The sequence below is a fragment of the Podarcis pityusensis genome (assembly GCF_964106645.2).
Source record: "Podarcis pityusensis genome assembly, chromosome: 2".
Classification (NCBI taxonomy): domain Eukaryota; kingdom Metazoa; phylum Chordata; class Lepidosauria; order Squamata; family Lacertidae; genus Podarcis; species Podarcis pityusensis.
The window spans coordinates 67,620,823-67,647,052 of NC_138029.1; the positions used below are offsets into that span (position 1 = coordinate 67,620,823).

The following is a 26,230-nucleotide window of genomic DNA, read 5'->3' on the forward strand; positions in this document are numbered from 1 at the left end:
CTGGCACTACAATAAATTCTAGCAAACCCAATAAAACTGCAAGCTTACAGTTAATTCTTTGCCATTTTTCTTTTTAAAACAAGCGCTCCATGAGAAAGGAGGAATAAAAAGCAGTAAACGTTTGCTGGAGTGCCAGCCGGATCAACAGAATGAATTTATGTTTCCAATTGTCTTCCTTCCTCGTCAAAGCTCTTTAATTGCAGTCGACACCCTTTATTAGCTTTGTTGGATGGGGCCAGTTTTAGAGCACCTCGTGCAATCATTCTCAGGGGCCTGCCTACAAACACACTTTCCATTCTCACCCAAATGTGAGCAGATGCTTCAGCCTCAGTTCAGGCAGAGTTTCTGCTGTTTTCAGTTCAAGCATCAACTTGATTATGGGTAAAAATCGTGGATATGGTGCCTGCTGTCATACGCAGCCTCTGAGATCAAAGTTTCCAGGGTTAAAAAGGAGAGTGGAATTTGTATAGTCGGGCATCACCTTTAAGATTGGGGCTGACTAAGCACATGCAATACCCCACAACAAATATTTAACTTCAAGTAAAGTTAAATAAATCAGGTTTCAAAACCCAAATGATAGCAAGAAGGGGCAGGGACAAAGGAGCATGGATACAAAACCAAACCAAACCAAACCAAACCAAACCACACAGCATCAGAACGACAACACCAAACTGAAAGGCTAAGGGCTAATTTAGCATGACAGACCCTGCTGGTTCTAGAAGGTGAGCTATACAAAACCTCTGAGCTAGCCATCTCAAATCATCCCAGGTGTTGAGGGTGGTTACCTGTCCCTCCCTCCTCCTCCTGAAAAGAACGTAGAGATGAAGAAGGAAGTTGGAAGAGTGACTCGCTTTCCTGTTTTCTCTTTCAGCTATACATGCCTTTCAAGGCTCAGATTGATTCTACAGGATGCAATGTTTACACAGATGGATCCATGGAAAACTGGCGTGTGCACAAATGTGCTTTCTCTCTTTCTGTTGGTGTGGCACTTGGCTGTGACAAGAAGTGACAAGTGGCCATGGCATCCATGTGGGAAAGGGGCCCACTGTGAATCATACTGGGTGGGCATAGAGACCTCAAAGGATAGCTCCTAGAATTTCCTCCTGCTGAGAGGAGACCAGCAGTGGCTGCTATTCAACGAGAAATTGCTTCAGAGGCAGCCTGTTGGGGTGCTGCTGAGATGGCGGATCAGGCTTCCAAGGAGTTTGTTGCAGCTAGGGCTGCCACTGTGACAGTAGGTGATGCATTCCTTGGAGGTTGGTTCTGCTGCTCCTGTGGATCCTGCCCCTGAGGCGGTCATCTCACCTTGCCTCGTGGGCTGCCCGGCCCTGCTTATGCCTGTAGATCTCCTGGCCTGCAGCTATTACTGAATCATTGCTCAGAGTGTGACAGTTCTGCAGAAAGCCTTTGCCACATTTGTTTGTTATTATTATTTTTAGGTGATCCAGGTTTTATGTAACTTTGGTTTTCTTACGAGTCGTGTTATTATATTGTACCGCTGCTTTTGGATTATTACAATAAACAGGGGGCTAGATATTTCTTAAATAAATAAATAAACAAACAAATAAGCCCTCATGCAGGCCTCACCATAGACTGCCATGAATTAGCCAATAGGATTTAACACCATTAACAACCAAGGCAAAGCCTGTCGCTTGCAGCTCATTCCTCAAGACAAAGGAAAATGTGTATCTAGTCCATTAGGTAACTGAAATGTGAAAATAGCTTCATTTTTCTTGGCACGATAATACAGATTTAGAGCCTCATTTCCATTAAAATTACTGGGTTGAAATGTCCACTTGGAATTCTTATTATGATTGATATGTATTTACATGCAAAATATACATTCTGAAATCTCTGGTTAAACAGTCTGTCTCTTTTGGAGTCATCCCAGTTTAGAGATTTGTGTTAGGAGATGCAAGGTCAGGGGGAAGTAAGAGCAGCTACCTCAGGACACCAGATGACCTTCGAATTAGTGTGTAACTGAGACTGAGATTCCATTTGTTGGCTGATGTTAATTCATGCCAAAACTTTTGGTTATATCAGAATATCAGGAGTAATAAGCTGTAATAGGCTAAGCAAAATCTATCAAGGGCCAGTTTAAGGCTTAAGCACAACTCTTTCTGTATGGCTTTAAATTTCAGTAAATATCTTCCACCATGCTTCCTTTTTTTCTTTACTTTCTTTCTTTTTTTTGTTGCGGTTACCTCATGGGGAAAATTTCAATATCCTTTTGTTAATTATATATAAAAAAACTAAACCGTATGTCCATAACAACCAGAATTCTTCAAAACAGGAAACAACCCACATCAAATCAGCTAGAAAAGTGCACACAGTCTAATGCTATCCTTAAATTTGGCAGTCCAGAATAACATAAACAATGTTCATTTCTGTATGAATTTGTTTTTCATTGTGACTCTCATGATTTCTTATATAATACATCAGCTGTGGAACTACAAGGAACTTTTAACACAGTTCATCAAGAGTTATGCATGGCTGGTCTTTTTACAAATCCAGAGTCCATGTGGAACCCATTATGGGGTTACTGCAGATCACCATGTGGTGATCATGTAAACTTAATTTTCTCATGCCCTGACATTTTCTTAGGATGCAATCCTAAACAGATCTCCTAGGGACAAAACCCTACTGAATAAAGTGGAACTTGCTTCTAAGTAAAAATGCAAAAATGTTCTCTGAGGTAGCAATCCTACTTTTGAGGGAACAAGCCTTCTTGCACTCAGTAGACCTTTCATCTGAACAGACCCATACATAATTACACGTGGTGAATTCTTTTTGTATACAGTACAGGAATGTGTATGGGACAGGAGAGCTGGCCTGCCTCACAACCTAATTGGAATAGTAAATTCTTTAAGGGTTATAGAGTGCTAGAACATTACCCTTGCATAGTTAGATCTAGCAATAAATATTGTTTCCTCCAAACCTAAACTGGCAGTTCAGTATAAAGGCCAGAATGAGTCTGATTAATGGCACAATCCTATTCATCATTACTCAGAAGTAAAGTCCCACTGTGTTCAATAGGGCTTTCCCCCAGATACATAAGATCATAGCCTAAGCGAATCAAAGTGAGCTAGTCACAGTTATTCAGCAATGAAGACTCAGGAAAGAAATACATTTAAATAACATTTTGGAACACATATTCACATAAGGAAAATATCTGTGTGGCAGTCAGTGGGTTCTTTGCCCCTCCCATGCCTACTGATTCTCCACAGCAAACCCTCACAGGTCTGTTCCATACACACTCCAGCTCACCTTCAATTTTGAATGCCAGTTAGCAGTGACCTGGTGGTGGGGGAACCAATTAAAAAGGTTTTAGTAAAGAAGGGTGGGGGAGAATTAAGAAGGAAGGAAAAGATAAGTACTCCTCTCCCACCCACTGATTATTCCATGCAAGTCATTGTCTTCCCTGCAGCTCAATAGTCGCATAAGCATTGCAAGGGAACCATGTGGTTGGCACTAATCTACTGCTTCCCTCTTAATTGTAGCTTTGCTCTTGGGTGAAAAGAACTAGGAGCAGAGCAAAAGCAGAATGCCAGAATAGAATAAGTACCGATGATGGTCACAACAGCAGCAGGTAGTGTTTCAGTTGCCAGAGCACCTTCCCTTGGAACACACCTGCCCACAGTTCATCTCACCTTCTCCTTTTTTTGATTGGTGGATCTATGGATTTCTGCCTTGTAGTTATAGAGACAGGGATATAAAGGATGTATCAGGCCAAGGAGGAAGGACCTGGAAATCACTGTTGTAGCTTAAGTTGTTTCATCCCAGTAACTTGAAAGGCAGCGACAGCATCCCTGGTGATGGGATCCATGCCAGCTAATGTTTCTGAGGAATCTGGACTTCAGGCAGACTTTCCTTAGTGACATGCAGTGCTCTCTCTCACTTGAAAGAAGAGCAGTACTGGCTGAATACCTTGTAATGTTAGCAGGTACTGCAGATGGATGATTTTAGATACTGCCTACCCACTTAGATTTTGGAGATGTAGAATATCAAGAGCTGGTGCCTGAAGCATCTCAGAAAAAAGGGGTTGAGGGTCCACTTGACTTTGCTTCAGTTGGGTTGGCTTTGTGTCCATGGAGACCGAACCTCACTTGGGAAGGTCCAGGTATAATATGAGACCATAGAACAGGCTAGGCTACACACAGAATGAGAAGCCACTGAGGGTCAAGACCGGGTCAGTCCAGTGGGCTAGAAAACAGTAGAATGCACCTAGAAACAACCTCCTAGTTTATAGAATACTACAACAGGAAACATTTGTTTCCCTCCCTGTCAGCAGTTCATTGGTCTCATTTGCTCCCTCACTGGCCTTCCTTCACATTATGTTGAGTTCAGGCTAAGGCCATAGATTTCTTTTCACTTCTTTATGTCATAAACAATCAGCTGCTGACATAATGGACATCTATCTCATAGCCATTGACTTTTGCCCTGCACTTGTAGGAACCATTACTGTATCACAACAAGGTTTTATGGATCTGGTGGTCTGGAGAACAGATGGTGGGATTTAATTAGTTTTCAGATTGGGTTCCTTCTTTTAATTCAGGGGTAGCAAACATGCGAGCTGCAGGCCAGGATTTTCCAGTTCTGAGCTTTTTTTTTTTTGGTTCTGGCTTGAAGAGTTGGTATAAAAAAAGAACTGAGTTATTTGCAGCAAATATCTTATATACGTAAAAGTAGTCATGTAAGCAATCATCCTTGATTCAAATATTTCTTCTTTTCTCTGTGTGTTAAATATGGCAGTGATTTCCAAAATACATCAATCTGCCAAGTGAGGAAAGACTAAATGTTGTAAAGTCTACATTTTTTGTTGATGTTCTTTCTGTATACTCTTCCTGATGGACTTTTCATGAGACATGATGATGGATTCTTCACAAGAGGCCCCTGAGAACACTCAAAATACCGACACGCCATGTTGTGATGCTAATCTGGAGAAATAGCCTCTTGTAACCTGTACTTTTCTTGGAATGGTTCCTATTTACACTCAAACAAAAATGGCCGTGATGAAATCTAATCCGTGATTCCAATGCAAACAATTTGAATGGAGTTTGAATTTCCTCTATGACAACAACAACAATAATTTACAACATTGTGGAAAAAAGTATATAGGAATTGGCCCATGGTCTCATGGCCATTTGTCAAAGTCTACTACCAGGAAAACTGTAACAGGAAAACTGAAATATGAAGTCTTAATGCGAACTGGAAGCCTTATATGAAACTGGTCAGTTTTAGAAGTTTGACAAGTGTCATAAGTTGCTGCTTAGTTTTAATCATGTATTTGAATATATCTGAATGTTACTATTTATTAATAAAAATATTTATATACTGCCTGTTGTGTGGGCATATTGAGATGGTGTGTAACAATATCACAAAATGTAAATGCAATCAAAATAGTAAAAATTCCTTATAATGAGCAAGCACACACACACAGGCTTGGGAGCCTCAATAGCACCCCTCTAGAGGTTTCACCCGGGGCAAAAAAAAACTGGCTAGACCCCCTGTAGCTAAGGCACTACCCTTCCAACAAATACTGAGGGGCCGAAGACACCTCAGCCCCCTAAAGTTGGCGCGCCTGATAGTTAACTATGGACCAAATTGTCTCAATCGATTTGGATATACAGTGGTACCTCGGGTTACATACGCTTCAGGTTACACACTCCGCTAACCTAGAAATAGTGCTTCAGGTTAAGAACTTTGATTCAGGATAAGAACAGAAATCGGGCTCCGGCGGCGTGATGGCAGCAGGAGGCCCCATTAACTAAAGTGGTGCTTCAGGTTAAGAACAGTTTCAGGTTAAGTACGGACCTCCGGAACGAATTAAGTACTTAACCCGAGGTACCACTGTAGTAGGAGATATGCTTACTACTGGTTTTCTCTTCTATCCCCCACTTGCCCCCATCAAGTAATGAACTAGATAGGGAAGCAGATATGTGGCACTATAGCAAACTGGTTCATCTTTGTAGTTCTGTAAAAAATATATATTCTAGGCCTGTAATGATGGCTTTTAGTTATGGAGGAGAACATCTGAAATGGATAATTTGAACAAAGGCAAAAGGACCATCACTTTGTTGTATGTGATATCTTATGGAATGAAAGCCTCTGGTGGGTGGAGCTTACTTTGTGAGTGAAGGTTTTTAAAAACAGACTAACTCCAATATGCTGCATTTCCTCTTCTGTTCAGTTTCCCTCTGTGCTTCTTGGTTTACCAGTCTAAACGATCCAAGACTTGGCATTTTACTCTCGGATCCACTGTGTATGGTGGACAATCAGCTGTGAAGCAGCAGGAAGCCATTAATTTTTCCAGCTTACTGCACCTGCTTTTTAACCAACCCTCCCCCATAATAATGTTGTTGTAAATCAATGAACATGGTTTATAATAGCAACGATGCCCTTGAAATCTGTTCACACTGCCATCAGCAAGTGGTTTGCCAGAGCATTTGCTGCCCTTGGCTTCACCTTGGGCTATTAGCTGACAAATCGGTCATTAGCCAATGGTAATGACCAATTTTGTAGGGATGATTGCTTAAATATCGCCCACCTTGAAAAGAGAATTATTGCTCAACTGAGAAACGAACCCTTATTTTCAACTCAGTGGACCTAATGATCTTATCTTATTTCCCATCCTACGGTGCTGTGGGATCATAGACGTGAAGGGCTGCATTCAACGGCTTGTCTTCAGAGGGTGGGGGAGGGGAATGTTCTCCATCTTTGTATTAATTCTTGAAGCATCAGTGGATGAAGACAGATGGTAATGAAACCAATGTAGCTGAAAGTGACTGAAATGATAATAGATTCTTAACGATGTCCAGAAATTCTGGACTCTTAGTCTCATCACACACGCACTTCAGTGCCAAAGTCTGCCATCTTAAGCTTAGTATTCCTGTCGCCGCCTTTGGGCTCACTAGAGCAGCAAAACCTAGCAGAGGTTTGCCCAGATGGCTCTTACTGTCTCGCCAGGTTGGATGCAACAGTAGCCACTTGCTGGCTTTGCTACTAATATCATGGATCAAGAAGCACAAGGTGGCCAGTGACTTCCCACTAGTCTTAATTTGGTTTCATATGCACTTTTAATTTTGGCATCTGTATGGACTGTAAGCTCTCTTGAAGGTCAAAGTTTTGGGGGGAAACAGTGGGACAGAAATAAATAATAATATGTGAAAATTAAAAATGGGATTTCAGAGCTTGACATAAATGTTGGGATGTATGAGGTGCTAGGGTAGGGGTAGTACCTCTGGTAGGGGACGCATCACATTCCTCCTGGGATAGTTTGTTCACCTTTGGTTCCCACCCTGCACTCAGCTCTCACCTGCGGCTTCTAGAAGCTGTCAGCATGTGACAGTGGCCCAGGATCGGCTTCGACTGACTGGCTAAACCAGGTGAGGGTAGCCAATGGGTCTCAAACCCTCAGTGAGTTAGGGACTTGCCCTGCATGTGAAGGCAAGCTCTAGCGGATTGAGTGGATAAGACCAGTCGTGGGTCCAACAGTCAAGAAGGTGGTTTCTGCACATGCTGTAGAGGGAAGTGAGGGGCCTATGGGGTTCATCAACCTGGGAAGGTAGCCCAACTAGGAGAAGGAACTCTGATCCTAAACCTCTGCTGCCTTGCGGAATATCTTTGGGAGAAGAAAAGGCTAAGGAGTAAACCCTATGCCTCTTGTATACCTCCTTCTGGCAACTCTTGCTGCTAGGCTGGTGCCCAATGTATTGCTCTGCTTTCTTTTGGACCACATTAGTGAGGCTGAGAGGGGGGGTCTTGTCATCTAGGCAGCCCAGGATCTCCATACACACTGCCCAGACTTGCACCCTGGGGAAGTCACTTCAATGCTGCTAGGGCAGTGGGTTGACTTCATTCTTGGAGGTGCACTCCATTATCTCCTGAGACAAATGGATGCCAACAACATAAATGTCCTAGTAGACACAGGTTGTATATGTGTGTAAATAAACCATCTATAATAAAGACACCACAGTCTCCGCCATGCCTCCTTGTTGTAAAAGGAAACCCAGACCCTGGTAAGCACGCCTGGAACCCCTGGAATCTCACACCACTCAGAGATTGGGGTAGCATGTAACAATCTGTTCTAAACTGAGACCGGAGTATTTCTCAAAAAGCTGCATGAGACCTATGGATTGTGGCTAAGGTCATGTGTATTCAGCTTCAGAAGTCAGTGGTGGGAGCAGAAATTTGTACATAGCTTACGCCCCCCCCCCCTCACAGAGAGAGAGAGAGAGAGACAGAGACAGAGACAGAGACAGCGCTCCCTTGGGAGATTCATATGGAACTGCTCATCAAATGATCAGCCTGATAACTAGGAAAGGGCAGTTTGCATTTCCCATCAGGGTACTGGGCTGGCTGGAGAGGTTTAAACAAACAAACAAACAAACAAATGAAAAACAGTGTTATGTCTCTTTATATATCTTCATTTTTGCCACTGCTGCCCAAATTGGTGGGGTCTGCAGGGGGATGAGGATAGAAAAAAATTGTTTGGTGGCTGGATCTATAGGGGAAAAAATCCAAATAAATTATGTTCTTTCCACACAAGACTGACATACAGCCAGGTTTGTCAGTCCCTGGTCACCACTAGCAATGAGAAATTGCTCCCTAGGTGAGCAGGTGGTGACTCAGAGTTTGTGACTTACAGCACAGTCTGCAGGGTAAGGCATTTTTTAAAATCCACTAGATCACGGGTGTCAAACACAAGGACCGCGGGCCGAATCCGGCCCGCCAGACCTCGTCATGTGGCCCGTGTAGCCGCCGCCGGCTGCCAGCCTTCACCTTTTATTCTCGCTTTTTTTTTTTGACACAAGAAAGCCGCCTCTTCAGCGCATGCGCGGCAGCCTACAAGCCAGAGAACGTCTGCCCTCTAGCGGCGCCGGCCGTTCTACACAGGAAACCTCCACTTTACATGCATTCAGGAAACCTCCACTTGTTTTTATATTGAGCGCATGCCATCCTGTGATGTGACAGATCCAACGGCTGCCTGAACCCTTCTCTCCTGTACTGTAAGTACATATGATGTATGTGAGGGGGGAGGGGGGGTCTGCTTATTAGGGGGGGTCTGCTTATTATTCTGCTTAAAAGTCTGAGCGGTAAACTTTGGATATACTGACCACTTCCGTGTCACTTTACAGTGGTATAGGGACCATAAACTACAATCAAATAACCCAAAAATGTCCAAGAAAAGAAAAGTTGATGCAGAGGACACATAGTCCTACAGATACAACCGGCCCTTTGAGGGTGACCAAACTGCTGATGCGGCCCCCGATGAATTTGAGTTTGACACCCCTGCACTAGATGGACTCAATTGAGTGCAGATTGAATTCTAGTCAATTACTGAGCCAGTACTTTCACGAGATCTCTTGTCCTTTGTGCTGTAGAGAAACTGCTGTTTGCATCCCTTTCGGCCGCTGAAGACATGTTAATATTGGCTTTAATTATTGCTGGACATTTTCTTAATTCTGTTGGTGTTTGGGCTATAAACCACACTGGGATAATACTTTATGAAGGACAGTTTAGAAATTAATGAAATACGTATATAGATTAAATAAACAGAAGATTGTCATCTATTGCTCTGTGAATGCAGTCTCAGGCTTTGGAAAGAACTCTTTTATGTTCTTTCATTTGCCTTTTCCTTGCCCCGAGGCCGAGTCACAGGAAAAGGTGTGAGGTAAACTCTAATTAGCTGTTGCATTTGTTGCAGAAGCTGCAGCTGCCCTCATAAGAGAAAATAGCCTGGAAACTGCTTGCGTGCAGAGTTGAGGGCTAGGTTAAGACTGCTTACCCAGTAAATAAAAATGGGTAGTAGACTATATTATTTTTCCACGTCCTTGGGCAGAACTCCACATTGTGTATCTTGATGTGAAATCTGTACACTACGACTCTTGTACTCATGGAGGATAAGGTCATCAGTGCTACTAGCCACAATGGCTATGCTGTGCCCAAATGGTTGGAGTGATGCTTCTAAATGCAGTGGTACCTCGAGTTACAAACACCTTGGGTTACAAACACTTCAGGCTACTGACTCTGCTAACTCAGAAGTAGTACCTCGGGTTAAGAACTTTACCTCAGGATGAGAACAGAAATCGCACGCCAGCGGTGTGGCAGCAGTGGGAGGCCCCATTAGCTAAAGTGGTACCTCAGGTTAAGAACAGTTTCAGGTTAAGAACAAATTAAGTTCGTAACCAGAGGTACCACTGTACAAATTGCTGGAAACTACACAGAGGGATCTGATTTTGTGCTCAGATCCTGCTTGAAGGTTTCCCATGGGTATCTGGGTGGCCACAGTGAGAAAAGGATGCTGGACTAGATGGGCCATGTTCTTACATTCTTATGATGTGCAGTGATTGCCTGAGGAGTTAGTTGGAAATCTATTCTCCATTGGGAGGAGATGGGGATGAGATTTATCAGGCGGAATGCCTTCACTTGTTCCACCTCTTGGGGGGAGTATAACATAAAGTTACCAGATGTCCCCGTTTCCTGGGGACAGTCCCTGGACTTACAAATCAGCCCCCATACAAAATCCATTGAAGTTGAAAAGTGTCCCCGGATTCATTGAAAAAAATCTGGTAACCTTAGTATAACATTACACCTCTATTGAGGTGGGATTAACCCCTGACTAAGTTTAGGATTCCAGTAAAGGCCTACTTCTTCCCCACCACATCCCAGTTCCACCCACTTCCATCCTGCACTGGCAGCAGCCTGCTGCTGGCACAAGGCTATCTCCACAGCAGCAAAATTTATTATCTGGTGTAGCTTTGCTCTAATGCCAACACCAGGAGAGTTTGGGAGGAACTCTGTCACGCTCAAGCAGGGAAAATCCAAGTACACCATGGCTCTTTATAATATTTCTTATCTCTGCAGCCAACTAGAAAGCTCCGTACTCAAGTGTGTGATCATAGACTGAATGTGTAAGGCAGCCTAACAAGCTGCCCAGTGCCTTTCATGATTATATCACAAGTGGTTTCCATCAGCCGACACATCAAACACACACAAAGCATGCCACCAGAGCTGAAACAATGTTGTTGGCAACCACCAGATGGTTTAATTAATTTTTTTTTTTTTTGAAAGCAAAAGTTTTGAAAAAAAATGGACCATTCTTTTAGGCTCCCTTGGCTAATCAACAAAGGAAAGCATGGCCTTGTTTTGTTTCTAGAATCAAACAACCACCGCCTTGTCTAATTTCCCCCTCCTTAGTGAGAAGAAAGATAAATGTAAAGCTAAGCAGCCTCTGTGTGAAAATTAGAAATGGACTTGGAGTTGTTACATCATCACAATGTTGTTACATTGGAGCAGCTTGTTGTTAAGCCATTTAAACTCAACATATTCCATAGTGCTGTAGTATAATACATATCAAAAAGGATGCAGTCATCTCTGTTTTGATACTGCCATGTCTTGGCGCTACTTGGATAGTCTTACATTACATGGAATTAGTTCCACATTTCTTATTTTGCCATTAGCATATTAATGCACAAAGCTGATAACACTAAAAGCCAAGATACTCAAGCACTTCTAGGTTCTTCATCACAGAGCCGTGCTTCTTAGCTTTATAAGGCTGCATGAATGGATCAGCACATATTATTTTTATTATGTCCCCTGAACTATAGCTGATATACTTTCTCTCTTTCCTTGTTGATGGTGGAGGTGGTCTTAAATTGGTTGAAGTGGGTTTAACGATGAAGCATGGTATGTTATGGTTTTGATTCCAATCACATCTTGTACCTAATAGTACATCATTTGGGCATAGGTGTGATTCATTTAATTCAGGGGTGCCCAAACTTTTTTCAAAGAGGGCCAGATTTGATGAAGTGAACATGCGTGAGGGCCAACCTGTTGTTTTTTTTTTAAATTTTACCTCAAAGCTGTTGAGCTTTTTAAAGTATTCAACTTGTTGAGCTTTTTTAAGAATTTGACCCCAGTAAATAAACTGCCATGAGGGCTGGATAAAACTGGCTGGGGGGCTGAATTAGGCCCCCAAAACAGACTTTCGGCATGCCTGATTTAATTGAAGCTGGGGGAACGAATTATCTCACCGAATTTCTCCAGGGGAAGGAAAAATTCTCCCAACAGATTCTGGGTGGATAGGGTCACCATCAGCAGTGACAGTAGCACACATTCTTCCTTTTCCTTGAAGTCTTCATAGGGCATAATCCGTGTTGCAGGGGCATAATCTGTGTTGCTAGACTGACCACCATTTTGCACCCTCCACCTAGCAGCGTTCCAGAGCATGGCGAGTGGGGAAGATGACAGCCAACTCTAAAATTGGTGGAGAACACAATTCACAGCAAATGAATAATAGTTGCTGGAGGGGAGAGGGCTCCTGAGCTTGGGTCCTGCTTCCAGGATTCCCATCAGTATCTGGTTTGCCACTGGCCAACAGGAGCTCCCCTGGTAATGCAGGGTTCCTAGTTTGATGTCTGCACTGTATTATAATATGACAGACTTCAGATTATTTTCATAAGAACTCATACTCTTCAAAGCTATGCTAGCTAGAGCTGATTGGAGCTGTGCTCCAAAATGTCTGGAGGGCACCAGATTGATAAAGGCCTGAACTAATATATTCAGAGTGTAATAATAATAATAATTAATAATAATAATAATATTTTTTATTTATTTATACCCCACCCTGCCCAGTTTAAAAACCGGGCTCAGGGCGGCTAACAGCAAATATAAAACATTGATTAAAATGCGACTTAAAAACAGCATAAAACAGCATCAATATCAATAAAATTCAAAAATTCAGGGGTCATTTTTTGGGGAAAAAACAAAACAAAACAACCCAGTCAGCAGACAGCAAATGATCACCAGGGCTAACTGGCCAAGTTGGTCCTACTAGGGCCAGCAAGGAGACCAAGAAAGAATTTAAATGTGGGGTCCCAGAAAGGGTTTCTTCATAGAAGAGGAAAGGGAAAAGGCAGGGGTAGAGCCTCCACACCCAGCACAGAGACTCCCTTCCACAGTCCCACAACAATTACAGGCACTTCTCCACTTGCGCACGTTTGAGATGCCTGCAGCCACACACAATGCCATTTTTGGCACTGAAAGTGGGTGGGGTGGGGGGTGGAATGGGGCACTCCCCACCTGCGCATGTCCCAGTGATGCATGTGGCAGCTGGGAACAGAACCCTCTGCGTAAGTGGCGATTCCCCTGTATTCTTGAAACCATTATGCTGTTTTTGAGCCTAAATGCTGGAAGTGGGCAGGTATTTTGATATGGGAGTCTTTTTTGCAGCAAGGGAGGGAGGAGTTAACCCTGTGCAGCACGACACACACACACCTTTCCTCCAAAAATCACCCACCTGTACAGCAATTACACTAGAAAACAGCCTTCTATTAGTGCCAGTTTAAGGCTGCATTCAAGAGTCCAATTGCTGCATCACAGAGTGTCAGTCTTTGTGGAGGTTGCATCTGGAGAAGGAAGGGCCAGCCCACCCAGGGAGCAGATTGGGGGGCAGTTGGGAGGGGTGGCAGATCCAGGCCCCAAGGAGCATGCCACATCACTCGCCGCCACCGTATCCTGTTGCTGCTCCGCTGCTGCCTGCCCCTTTCTGGCCTCCTTTTTCTCCCCCACCAAAGGTAGCAGGAGGGAGAGGCAGGTTCAGTGGGTGGGGCGGGGAGTGGGGCTTCAGTGACAGGTAGCATTTTCTGTTTTGTTTGGCTCAAGCAGCAAAACATCCTGGCCTGGCTCTGGAGCTAACCATTCTCTCTTTGTGAAGGTTTTCCTTCTCAGCAGCAATTAAGGCTGGTGAAAAGCTACCGCACATGCTTTTTTTCCAAGGGAAGTTGGTGCTGGAGTGGAAAGGAAGGCATAAGAGATGTCATGCATCCAGACATGTGAATTTTGGTTCCATCTATGAGCTGCTGCCATTGGAAGGTTGGCCACTACTGGACTGAAAAAACCACCTGCTCCTTCAGATTCCTTCCAGCACGACACCTATGCATTTCAGGTAGTATCTCTTGATCACTTTGGACAGATGAAACTCATTCATGCTAAATTCCCATTGTAGAGTTGTTGTTACTTATCATCCCTCACACGAATAAATTACCAACCCTACAGCTATAGGCTCTGAATGAATTGCATCTTCCCTGTGCACCACAATGGAAATTCTAAAGGATGACCTGGATGTTTAGATGGGAACCAAATTACTGCCTGACATAGCTGACATGTATGTGAGCACTTTTTATGGTGCATGCTAGTACGCAGGTGTGTTTACAGTACCTGCAGCGTTATAATGGTCACATTCTGCGTGACTGCTGAAACTCTTAATCAGTCCCTCCTGATGAAACATTAATGAACTTTGTAAATGCAGGAAGCAGTGGGAAATAAATGAATTTCAGCTGGGGTTTGAAGAGCTGTCAGTTCCTCTTGCTGCAATGTTTCAGAGGAATGTCCTTTCTGATAAAGCCTCTGAGAAACGTGGAGGAGTTTGGAAGAGGGGTTGGAAAAACAGGATGCCGAATGGCAGGCTTTACTAATGTTTAGCATCTGCAAAGAATTCAGCAACAGCACACGTGCAAGTGAGGGGAGTGCTAGCAAACAAGGGAAAGTTGTTAATCTGAGAATGATGGGTGAAAGGGGAGAAATTAGTCGTCTGTCCCCCTTTTTCACTCTCCAGCTGGAGGCCTGCTAGCATTTTACAGTAGTGCTACAGTGAACAGACTTGATTACAGCAATAATGAACAATGCTACTTTGTGTGCCTGTAGATTCTTTCATCCCAGAACCATAAAGGACTTCACAAACACCATGTAAGTTCTGGACGTTAAGTCGGTAGGGATCTTTCACAATGGGACATTGATACTCTTAGTAGCTGATATTAGCAGTATACAGATTAGTAAACAGAGGTATGGGGGGGGGGAATCATAGAAGTATTTAACTGTCTTGATTTTTAAAACAATTCATAAAAATAAAATAGTAGCACTACATTTGATGGAATCTTGAAAAATTATAACTGATTGGTGTCAGTGGCAAAGCTGGCATCTAAGTCACTTAACCTATTCACTGCATCCATGTTCTTCTCTCATTGTGTATCACCAAGTAATACCTTGTTTAATTTTACCAATCAAACTGCTGCATCCACTGAGATTTTCTGAGAAGTCCAGCTATCTCAAAGGTGTGTTTAGTTATACACCTTTGCTGGTCTTATTTGGTTCAAAGACCCTGGAATTCCCGCAACTGCCATACCTCTCTAGCAGTGTCCGGCAAAATGTACAGGAAATATCCGGACGTATGGCAGCCCATGTCATCAGTGCCATTTTTGCCGCTTTCCCACAAAAATAGCTCAAAAATGGCTCCCCCCTTTTTTCTTTTGCAATCTTGCAAAAAAAAAAAAAAAAATGCAATATCTTTGGGCAAAATGAAAAAAAATATATCATCAACTTTGCCCCCCCCCGAAAGCTCAACAACTATATATTAGATTAGTTACCACAAGTACAATGTTCACAAGTACCACAGGTACAATGTTCATATTACCTGACTCAGACATTATTTTAATAGAGATAGTTCATACGTTCACTTTGAGAGTATCTAAGTGTCAAGGCATCCAGCAATAAAAAACCAAGTGAAATATGCACATGTGTGAAGCAGGCTAAGTCTCCTTGGCCGTGGCTGCATATCACATTTCACACCAAATCATAGTTTAGTCCAATGTGCATGACCTACAACATGCCTCCAAATTGTGTGCTTCTGCTCCCCACATCCCCGCGTGGCTAGGAAGAGGTTTGGCTAGGTTTGGCTAACTAAAAATGTTAGTCAAAGCTTCCAAAGTCCTCTTTCTGGCCATGCAGGGAAAGGAAACAGGAAGGAGGAAATGTCTGATTCCTAGACCCTCTTTGGTTTATGTACTCATGCTAAACTGTGGTTTACTGTGATGAACCCAGCCTGTGGCTCACTTTTAGGCTGCAGTCCTATGTGCCCTGGAGTAAGGCCATTTACAAACAATGGCATTTAATTCTGAGTAAATATGCATAGGCTTGTATTGTACCTCCTAGTGATAAATCTTGCCCTTGTGGCTGGATTAGAGGGATCTATTTGTCTATCAAGAATTGCAGTAGTAATATAATTGGCCTTTTCGTCACTGGTCCCCGAAACTCACTTCTGGTAGCCTGTTGCCCTACCCACAATCCCTGCCAAAGCCATTAGTGGGTTGTGCAATGTGATTCCAAGATCATAGCTATTTATTTAGGCCAGATTTCTACTCTTCTCTGCGGTGATCGGAATCTTTGGAATTCCACAAAACTCTTCCTCAGGAAATTTAAGCCATTCAGTAATCTGCTCAAACCTTTATTCCCAGGACATAAAACATGCATCCAAGAAGTTAAACATATTCTCAAAATCTTTGCTGAACTGAGATATAAAACATTGTTGGCTGCAATAGTAGGAATGTGAGAGTAATTTTGGAGTTTATTTATTTTATTTATCTCTCCTTGGATCGTTATGGCCGGATCATTGCAACAGAAAGGCATTCAAACATCCTGATCTCTATCAAACGGTATAACCCGAGCCTATAAAATCCAAGGACTATACAATTAAAGTACATAAACAGGCATGAAAAATACAGAATTTTTCAAAGTTAAAAACAAACATGGTCCTGATCCGATGAACAGCTGTACTGATGCAGTATCTTGAAGGAACAGGCAGGAAGTCTTTTATCTGCTCTGTCCGAAGAATTCAAAGTTTCCTGATTTCTTGGGCAGGCACAACCTTATAACATCAGCCAAACTAGACTAGATAATGTAGCGTACAGCTGCGGGTCTTGTTTTTTTCTACCTAAGCAACGCTACTCCTCAGAACGAACACAGTGGGTGGGCAGGAGAGGGTTATCTCTTCCTTCCGCAGTACATAGGAAGCTGTCTTATCCCAATCAAACATTGCTCCATCCAGCTTTGTATTAACTACTGGCAACAGCTGCTTTCCAAGGTTGCAGGGAACAGTCTCCCCCAGCCCTACCTGGAGATGTTGGGGATTGAACTTGAGACCTTCTGACTTCAAAACAGATGCTCTACTGCTGAGCTACAGCTGCTCCCCAAAGCATGGTTGGAAAAACGCACACCCTAAACATGGCTAGGAGAGTTTTCTCCTAAGGCTCCCTAGCTGTACAGGGAAGGGGCGTTGTTCCAATCATTCTGGGTAAGGAGAGCCTCTTCACTTCCTGCGCTCCCCATTAGGATTTGTCCTCCTCCACATGCTTGCAATTTAGGAAGAAAAGACAAGGTATATAGATGCATGTACCTCTAGCCCTCAGTAACAAATGGGATTGATATTCTCTTCTGTGTACCACTGGCTTGTCCTAGGAATATGCTATGTCAGTGGAAAGAAAGCTGCCTTTTTGGAAGGGGCTTCCAGTGACACCTTGAGCTGAAGTAGACAAGGAAGACAAGTCCCATTGATTTCAATAGAAAATTCCAAGGAAATGTGCTTAGGATGACTGCCTAAAGCTACGTCGAATGACTTTTAAATTGGTCACCTTCAGTTAAATGCATTATAAGTTGTTACACAGTGCTTCATTGGTGATTGGAGAGGGAAATGAATTTACACATCTCTGTTTTGCTAACTGGAGGGAATTGTGACAAAGGCTTGAAGGACCATTCCCCCACTGCCTATGAGCTTTCAGAATTCGACTCAAGGGGTAGAGAGGAAAAATTCAGGAAGAGAACTTGGGTCCCCTTTTGCAGCTTCCATTGGGTATCCATTGGGCATTATGCTCTTCAGTTATTTCAGAAGCTTCCTTAATATTATCTCTTTTCGGATTCAGTAACTGTTCAGACCTCAGCAGGTATTCTTGGAATAAATGAATTTTCTTCTTATTCCTATTATTATTTATTACATTTATATATCACCCTTCATCCGTGGAGCACAATATCTGAGGTTTACAATATAAAACTACAAAAAGACATACCGTAGCAAGTAGGTTTAGGAATGCAGTGTAATTTATTTCATTTTATTTAATCGTTAAATTTATATTCCTCCGTCCTAAAGGTGCCCAAGCATTTATGTGAATAAATTGCTGTTAGAAACGAACATACTTAGAACTGTTAAAAACCTATAAAAACAATAAAACACAATAACACATCTGATGCAAGTTTAAGAACAGGAAACGTAAGTCAGGGAAGTGTGAAAAAATACACCCTCTTTTTTATATGGCAGGGCAAACTGCTAGTATGAATGCATGGAGAATCATGCTGTACAGAATAAATAAAAAGAAGAAGACAGAAGATAAGAAGAAGAAGAAGAAGAAGAAGAAGAAGATAAAAATTATGATTTTTCACCCCAAAGGCTTGGAGAGCACAACAAATGAAAAAAAGGGTACTAAGAAAAGATGAGTCTCTTCTCTTTTAAGGAGTCACATGACTTGATGTGATGAATCTGTCTGGGATTGATTGATTGATTGATTGATTGATTGACTGATTGTTCCTTCCATCCCTCACCCCCCTGCCTGCCTCTGGCTTTAATCTTGCTCACAATTAGGCAAGTTATGTCTCATGAAACAGATGCATATTTAACAGCGCACAGGACTTTAAGCATAGCAAATGCAATTTTGGTTACATCACACTTTTGACAAATGGAAGTGTGTTTGGCTTTGCAACTGCACAGAACTCACTTTTTCCTCCAGGGTTCCATTTGTGATGGAACCAGTATTACCAGAACTGGGAAGGTTTCCATCCACATTTTGAGCTCTTCCAGAACGGAGGTCTTTCAATCTGGCATTTTAAAAAATAAAACAAAAATACTCATCACTTTTTCTGAAGCCATACTCTGAAATGGAATATTTGTACCCAGCACCGAAATAGGATAAATGCATGTGGAAATTATGAATGCAGGGTGTCAGTAAGGATATGGTTGGGGATGAAGTGACTTGAGACATCTCCAGCTCTGTGAAGGGAAATGGCTTTATTATAGATTCCCACACTGTAAGTCAGCTCATCAAATGAATGACAGACCTTTTCGTAATAAGCCGAATAATCACATCTGTTTCTCTAGCATGAGAAAACTTAGAAAGCGATTCAAATTCCTTAAATTGGCACTACATACTTACGTTTTTATCAGCCTCCATGCAAGAAAGATGTTTGCATGTAATGGACCCCACATCTGTAAATATATATGCAATTGCAAACACTATCTGTATTTGTTTAAATGCATCTGTGTGAGGAGGTACGGTATATAAAGATAATACGTGACTCATAGAAGCCCTTTCCCGGTATTCAGTATCTACAAGAGTGGGGGCATCCTGTCACCCCCTCCCTCCTGCAGCAACATGTCCCGATCTTCTTATTTCAGCCCTTCATGAGTTGGAGACTTCCCATAGGCATCTGGCTGGCTGCTCTGAAGAGGATGTTGAACTACATGGGCCTTTGGCCTGATCCAGCAGGCTCTTACAGGGTGAACTCCTGTAATTGCGGAAATTCCCTGGGCAGATTAGAACAGGGATTGTGCAATATTCTAAATCGCACGGGGAGTCTCAATGAGCACAGAAGGCTCCCTGCTTCAGAAGATCACACGCTAGCTGCACTGAACACCTGAATATGTCTGTTTTACCAGCCAAATCCGAATCACATTTCTCAGGAAGTAAAGCCCTAATTATTATTATTTACTTCCATGTAAAATTGCTTAGGATTGTACCCATCCTGAGTAGTCTTATATAGTAAAACTGCCACTGCATTTAGAATGCATATCTGCCTTCATCCTGGGATTGCAAAAAGAGGATTCAGGTGAGGGCACAGCAAAATTCTTTAATTAATGTTGGTGGTACAGTACTAGGGGGAATTAACCAGATTATGGGAAAGTGCATTATCTGTTGAAGTGTTTACAGTTCCAAACAGTTCCGTTGCTCTCTTTCTTTCTTTCTTTCTTTCTTTCTTTCTTGTGATAAATAGATTAGGCACCAGAGGGCAGGCTTTCCCGTGCCTGAATCGCATAGCCTGGATCCACAGCTATTGTTATGTTTATGCAAATAGCCTTTGACATAATAGCTTTGAAACAGTTGAAAATTGGATTGTGCCTTGAGGCCAAACATTCAGACCACCACCTTGGCTATATTCATCTGCCAGAGTAAATTGGGTTCAGTGTAGGCTCCACGTGCTGTATTTCAGAGCGAGATTACAGGGTGGCAATAACTTTTGTCCAGGAAAGACAAACGCAGGTTTCTGGCAGGAACAATGGAAACACTTAGCCTCCCACTATCTGATGAGATATAGATTGCACAGAGAATTTCTTTAGACTTCCAAGGACAAATTTTCAAAGTGGGATCTCCATTTCTAGCTTTTGCCTGCATCTCAATCAAATTAAGGTTGAAACTCCTGAAATAAATACCTAGTAACAAATTGAAGCTATTCAAAGAGTGAATTTACTACCCAGCACAAATCCATATCTCTTTACCTGATAGTGCCAGAAGGATTGAAGGTGCTATTTAAGGGTTAACTGTTTGCCTTTCTAAAGTCTTGCCTTTTTTAAGGCTACAGATCTGTCTGCCACAAGACAAATTATGCAGAATGTAAGCGGTAAGAGTAAGCCAATCATTAAATCTCACAGTCCATTCTGCCTGTCATCATGAAAAACTGAATGAAAGGAAAAGGAAGAGAAACAGCATCATCTAGGGCTGGAGTGGCCTGATGTGACTGCAAGGCCTCAAGAGAGATGTTTAATTTTGTTTTCATTCCAACCAGAGCTTTATGGCTCTTTTTGTTTTAGTACTCAGGAGTGGTCAATGACGTGGTGCCCTCCAAATGTTGCTGGTCTGTTACTCCAATCGTCCCTTGACACTGTTCATGCTGGCTGGGACTGATGGGAGCTGGAATCCAACCATTGTTGTTGTTGTTGGCATCTGTCTGTCTCAGGGGACAATGGAGGAGTGCGCCTTTGAGCGTGAAGTCAAACTGTTGGAAGGTTGCAACGCCTGCTATGGCTGTAGAAACCAATAGAGGAGAGACATGTTTTGTTGCAGCTGGGGCAGATGTAGGCGTCTGGTTGTGCTGCTGCAAATGCACCATGGCGTTTCTTCTCTCTGTGCTCCTCCCAGAGGTCATTTCTCTTCTGGTCCCTGCTATGGATACGCAATCTGACTGCCTGTCTCCAGGCACTGCAGCAAGGGATTCCCAAACGGCGGGGTTTATGTTGCCAGCCTTCATGCCACATTTGCAGACCTCTTTGTAATGCAGAGTTGGTCTGTCAACAGACCTGGTGCCTGAAGCCAACACACAAGCCTGGTAGACCTCCATCTTGGTATTGGATGTTAGCGTCACATTCTCCCATACCCCTTTGGAGAGGCGAGCCACTGCTGTAGCTGCCTTGCCAATACGCTTGTCCAGGTTGGCTTTGATGGAGAGGCTGCTGGTTATTGCGGAACCCAGGCAGACAAAATTGTCTACCACCTCAAGCATGTGTTTACCAGTGCTGATGTGTGAGGTGCTGGCAATGTCCTGACCCAGGGGGCTGGCTACCCCTGGGTAAGTTATTTAACTGACTGAAAGGCTGAATGTTACGAAGGTGGGCCAGAAAAACATCTTGCTTGACAGTGGGTGCTTCATACAGAAATGCTCCAAAGATTGCAACATACAAAATTTAGGGACCTCTTAAACATGATGCCATGTCAATTTTAGTAAAGGTAAAGGGACCCCTGACCATTAGCTCCAGTCATGACCAACTCTGGGGTTGCAGCACTCATCTCGCTTTATTGGCCAAGGGAGCCGGCGTACAGCTTCCGGGTCATGTGGCCAGCATGACTAAGCCGCTTCTGGTGAACCAGAGCAGCGCACGGAAACACTGTTTACCTTCCCGCCAGAGCGGTGCCTATTTATCTACTTGCACTTTGACGTGCTTTTGAACTGCTAGGTGGGCAGGAGCAGGGACCAAGCAATGGGAGCTCACCCCGTTGTGGGGATTCGAACCGCCAACTTTCTGATCGGCAAGTCCTAGGCTCTGCAGCAAATATTATATATTCCATCCCATGTACAGAATCCAATCTCCTATATATCACATTCTCTACCCTTATACATTGTATCCACACTGCCTACAACTTCCTAAATATGTCACATGAACTCTCACAGTCAGTTCCAGTTCCCTATATCAGTATGCATATCTGTCCATCTGTCTGCCTGTCTGTATAATGATTCCCCAGCAGCTAACACAATTTTTTAAATATTAAAACGACAACAATACAATAACAACACATAAAAACAACATAAAACAAGAGTAGCAGAAAAGCCAATAGCCAGATTATACATAGAATATTTAAGGCCTAATTCAGGAGTAGCTGATTTAGTGCCCTCCAGTGCTGCACTTCAGTTCCTATCAACCTTAGCCAACAGGGCTAATGGTTAAGGATGTTGGGAGTTGTAATCCACCAACACCATCAGGAGGGCACTATGTTGGCTGAGCTGATCTGGTCTCTGAGAGGTATCGGAGTTGGAGCCAGGAGAGTCTCCCTGGGGTGGCACAATCGAAGAGGCTCTATATCAAGTGATCCCTGCCTCAGGGCCTCACGTCTGAAAGTGCAGGTGGAATGGGACCTGCAGGCTAGCTTCTGAGGCCAACCTAAGTAGTCAAGTACGATGCTGGCAGGACTTAAGTTAACATATATAAAAATGTATGTTATCTATAACATGGTCCTTATTTTTTTCCTCAGCTCCAGATTCAAAAATGAAGCCTTTGATTTGGGATTGTTGGGTTTTGGGGGTTGTCCCCCCCCCCAGAAGGCTTTGTAAATGAGAACTCTTTTTGCTCTCCCTACCACTTTCCCTTTCTTCTCCGTTTCTTTTACAATTAATTAGCTAATAATTTTGCTACTGATCTATTCCTCATTTTAAAAAAAAAAAAAAGCCGAATCCCTGCCTTAGATCTGGTCAGAACAAAGGTGGGAGAATTTATGTCTTAATTTTAGTTCATTACGGCAGAGAGAGCATCTCCTCCCATCACTCTCGCGCTCCCCCCTCCTTCCTCCCTGCCATCCTTCGGAGTATCAGTTATCACCGTGCCCCTAAACTCCTCACACTCGGCAGCGGCACTGGAAGAGCCATCACTGCCCTTTATCTTCCGCTGCCTCATTAAGAGAAATGAACCTGAGTCTGAGAGAAATGACACAAGGGAAATAAAAATGTAATCCCTCGGTGCCACCTATAATGAATTGTTATGAAAACCATGAAAATATCTGTCTGCGGATATTGTTCTTTGATTTGAAGTCGGTGTTGTAAGCAGTAATTTTTGTCATTAAAGCTGTTAATCTGTTCGGTGCTCCTCATAAGTTTTTATGAAGAAAAACAGCCCTGCTGCCTACATGCTCATCGCAGGGAGCTCCTGAGCAACGCACCACGAAGCGGAGTGCATTTGAATAATTAGTTTTAATTATGGCTGAGGTCGCTGTCTGTTTCGCCTGCAAAGTTACGGTGCTTGTGGCGGCTTGTCCACAACAGCTCCATGTTGGGCTGATCGACCCACTTAGCTTGTCACAGTCTTACCCCCCCCTCGCCACCTCTGACAAATGCCAGCTTTGTGGTGGGTACAGCATGACACACCGAAGAACCAAGGCAATTCTGGCTGTTCCAGAAAGGGAAGGGGCCATATTTGAGAAGCAGGTCGTAAGCTCTGGTGGCTTCCTGACAGCTGCAGAGTTAGGAGGACACTGAAGCAAAGGGAGCAGAAAGACCTCATAAGAGAGCTGGCACATTCTCAAATATACCCATAGCTTTCATGGTCTTGCTGGCTTTAGAACACAAAAAGTATTTCTTCATGCAATAGGGAATCAGTGTGAGGAATGTGTTATGACAGAGAACTAAAACACCATCATACATGGAGACTGAGGCCTATTTGTCACCATCAACCATGCTAGGCCAATGTGCAAAGATTAGGAATTAACTGTAGGGACTGGATTAAATAGAAACTGTTTTATGAACCTCACTGAGGCATCTGCTGTGGTGCAGTTAAGGGGTTGTAGACTCCGGACTAATTTTTTTTTTAAGGGGAGGGGCTCTATAAATAGTTATGTCTGTCACTTCACAAATAATACACCTAACTTTAGTTACTTCAGACTGTGGTAAACCAGCCCTGCTGCATTCTGGGAGCCCTCCACATTTTGCTGAACCCAGGGCAGGACTCACCTAATGAACCCCATCAGTGGACTTCTGCTTCCAGAACAGGGCTTTACCCCTTTCTTCTCCTGTGTGCCCCCCCAAACTGGCCTGGGAGGGTAACAGGAGAACCCTCTCCTCCAAAACACTATGCAGGGGAAAGAGAGAAGTTCCATCTGGCAAAGTCCAGTGTTTGTGCGTACGGAACATTTGTCATAGAATGATACTGAATTCCACCACAGGTGGTACAAAAGATGCAAAACACTTTCTGCTGGTTTGGGGGGCAGGGGAGTCTTCTAGCAAAAAGATTTAATCAAATTTTGAGTAGGGGTGCCTTATGTTTTGAATTCAATATAGAAACTTTGAAGGGGCATCATCCCCTCCCCCCTTTTAACGGCAGGTTGAGGTCCAACAGTGCAGATGTGAGAACTTCTCCCTGCATCATCATCATCATCATCATCATCATCATCATTTTCTATTCTGCCCTTCATCCAAGGATCACAGGGCCATCTACAATGTAAAATGTGTGATTTTGTCATTCAATTTTATTTATTTCCCTGTCTTCCACCTTTCTTCTGTCTTGGAACTCAAGGCAGTATACATGTGATTCTTATGCAGTTGCACATCCAGATGCTGGTCAGATCTAGACCTGCCTAACTTTGGTAAGGTGGTGGTTTCATGTGCCTTCAGAGCAAAGCTGTGTACACACTATGCCTTTTAAAGCACATCCAAAGCACGTTCCACTCCTCCTCAAAGAATTCTGGGCACTGTAGCTTATCGCTCACAGAAATACAATTCCCAGCAACCCTTAACAAAACACAGTGCCCAGCATTCTTTGAGGCAGAAAATGTGCTTCCAGTGTGCTTTACAGGTGTGTGTGTGTACACAATCTGTATCTGGTCTGAAGCATTACTGGAGGAGAGTGGATCCAGCCATGAGGAGGCTTCAACATATACATTAACCTTGAATAGTAAATAAGTAAATAAATTTCTATCCCACTCTACATTTCAAAGGAGCCCAGGGTAGCAAACGACAAAGCAGCTAAACAACACGATTTAAAAATAAATCTCTGAATGAACAGAGATTATTGATATTTTACATGAACAGTGTTGGGCTTCAGCATAAATCCTTGTAAGAATGAGTGGCAGATACAATCGAAGAAACAGCGGGTGGATGCATAGGAGAGATGAGGCTACACTGACTTTTAACGTTTTCGTTAGGAAAGTGGAATTCTATGTAGGGCAGATTTCTCTGTCCTTCTCCTGAGTCACCTGCATGCAAAACAGCAAGCATGTAAGCCCCCTGCCCCCTGCTCTTCACATCCAGGAACATTGTTAAGTTATTTTATAGTGATTTTCTGAGTCGAGGACAAGATGATTGGTGAAAGAGAGGTTTTGAAGGCACCATTAACATGGTAGGCTGAGCCCGTTGACAATAAGTCAATGATTGTTTCTGACGTGACTCTTAAGAGTAGCAAAAGGACATCTGTAGGATGACTCATATTAATGGAAGAGGAGTATGTATGACTTGAGATTTAGGACAGATGTCAAGTTCAGGAAAGTGTAGTGTAAGGAAGATCATTTTTATCACCAGAGTAGCAGGAGACAACTTGTCAGATTGATGTTGACTCCCTTCTTTTTATTGTTTTGGCAGTTCTGTTGGCAAAGGAAGAAAGAGCAGAGGGAGAGGAGAGATACCAAGCGGCAACCTTGACCAAAATACTCTGTAGGTAAGGTGAACGACCTCCTCTGAAATATGGCTAATCTGCAACCACAGCAGGGCAGAGGGAAAGGGATTGGGGGTGGGCGAGTGGGAGGAGAAAACTTTGATATTAAAAGGAAGTGTTAAGTGCAGGTATCATGGATTTCTAATGCTGCAGTTCTGTACACACTTACACGAGAGTAAGCCCCATTGAACACAATAAACATACATAGGATTTCAATTCAACACTTTCATTTTGTTTGTTTGTGTTTTACTTGTTTTGGGGTGTGTTTTGCCTGCTTTAGGGAGAGGGTTCTAAGCATCTCCTGCTTTTAATCTGTGGAAATGGGTATCTTGTGATGCCCACAGCTGCCCTCACACTCTGGAAGGTTGGGCACCCTAGTTTTAAACTTGGAGCTTTGGCGGCTTCTTTATTCTCACTATATATGATATTCAAAAGCGATATTTGGTG

The 26,230-nt window shown here is 43.1% G+C and overlaps 1 protein-coding gene across 1 annotated transcript in view; it reads left to right on the plus strand.

Moving 5' to 3' along the window:
• Positions 1-14,675: 14,675 nt before the first annotated feature.
• Positions 14,676-26,230, plus strand: part of LOC308467519 (uncharacterized protein) — a 151,440-nt gene continuing 139,885 nt past the window's right edge. The window contains exons 1-2 of the mRNA XM_080989312.1: positions 14,676-14,748; positions 25,711-25,782. Coding sequence (XP_080845438.1) covers positions 14,678-14,748; positions 25,711-25,782 — 143 coding nt within the window. The 5' untranslated portion in view covers positions 14,676-14,677. The remainder of the gene's footprint in view (positions 14,749-25,710; positions 25,783-26,230) is intronic.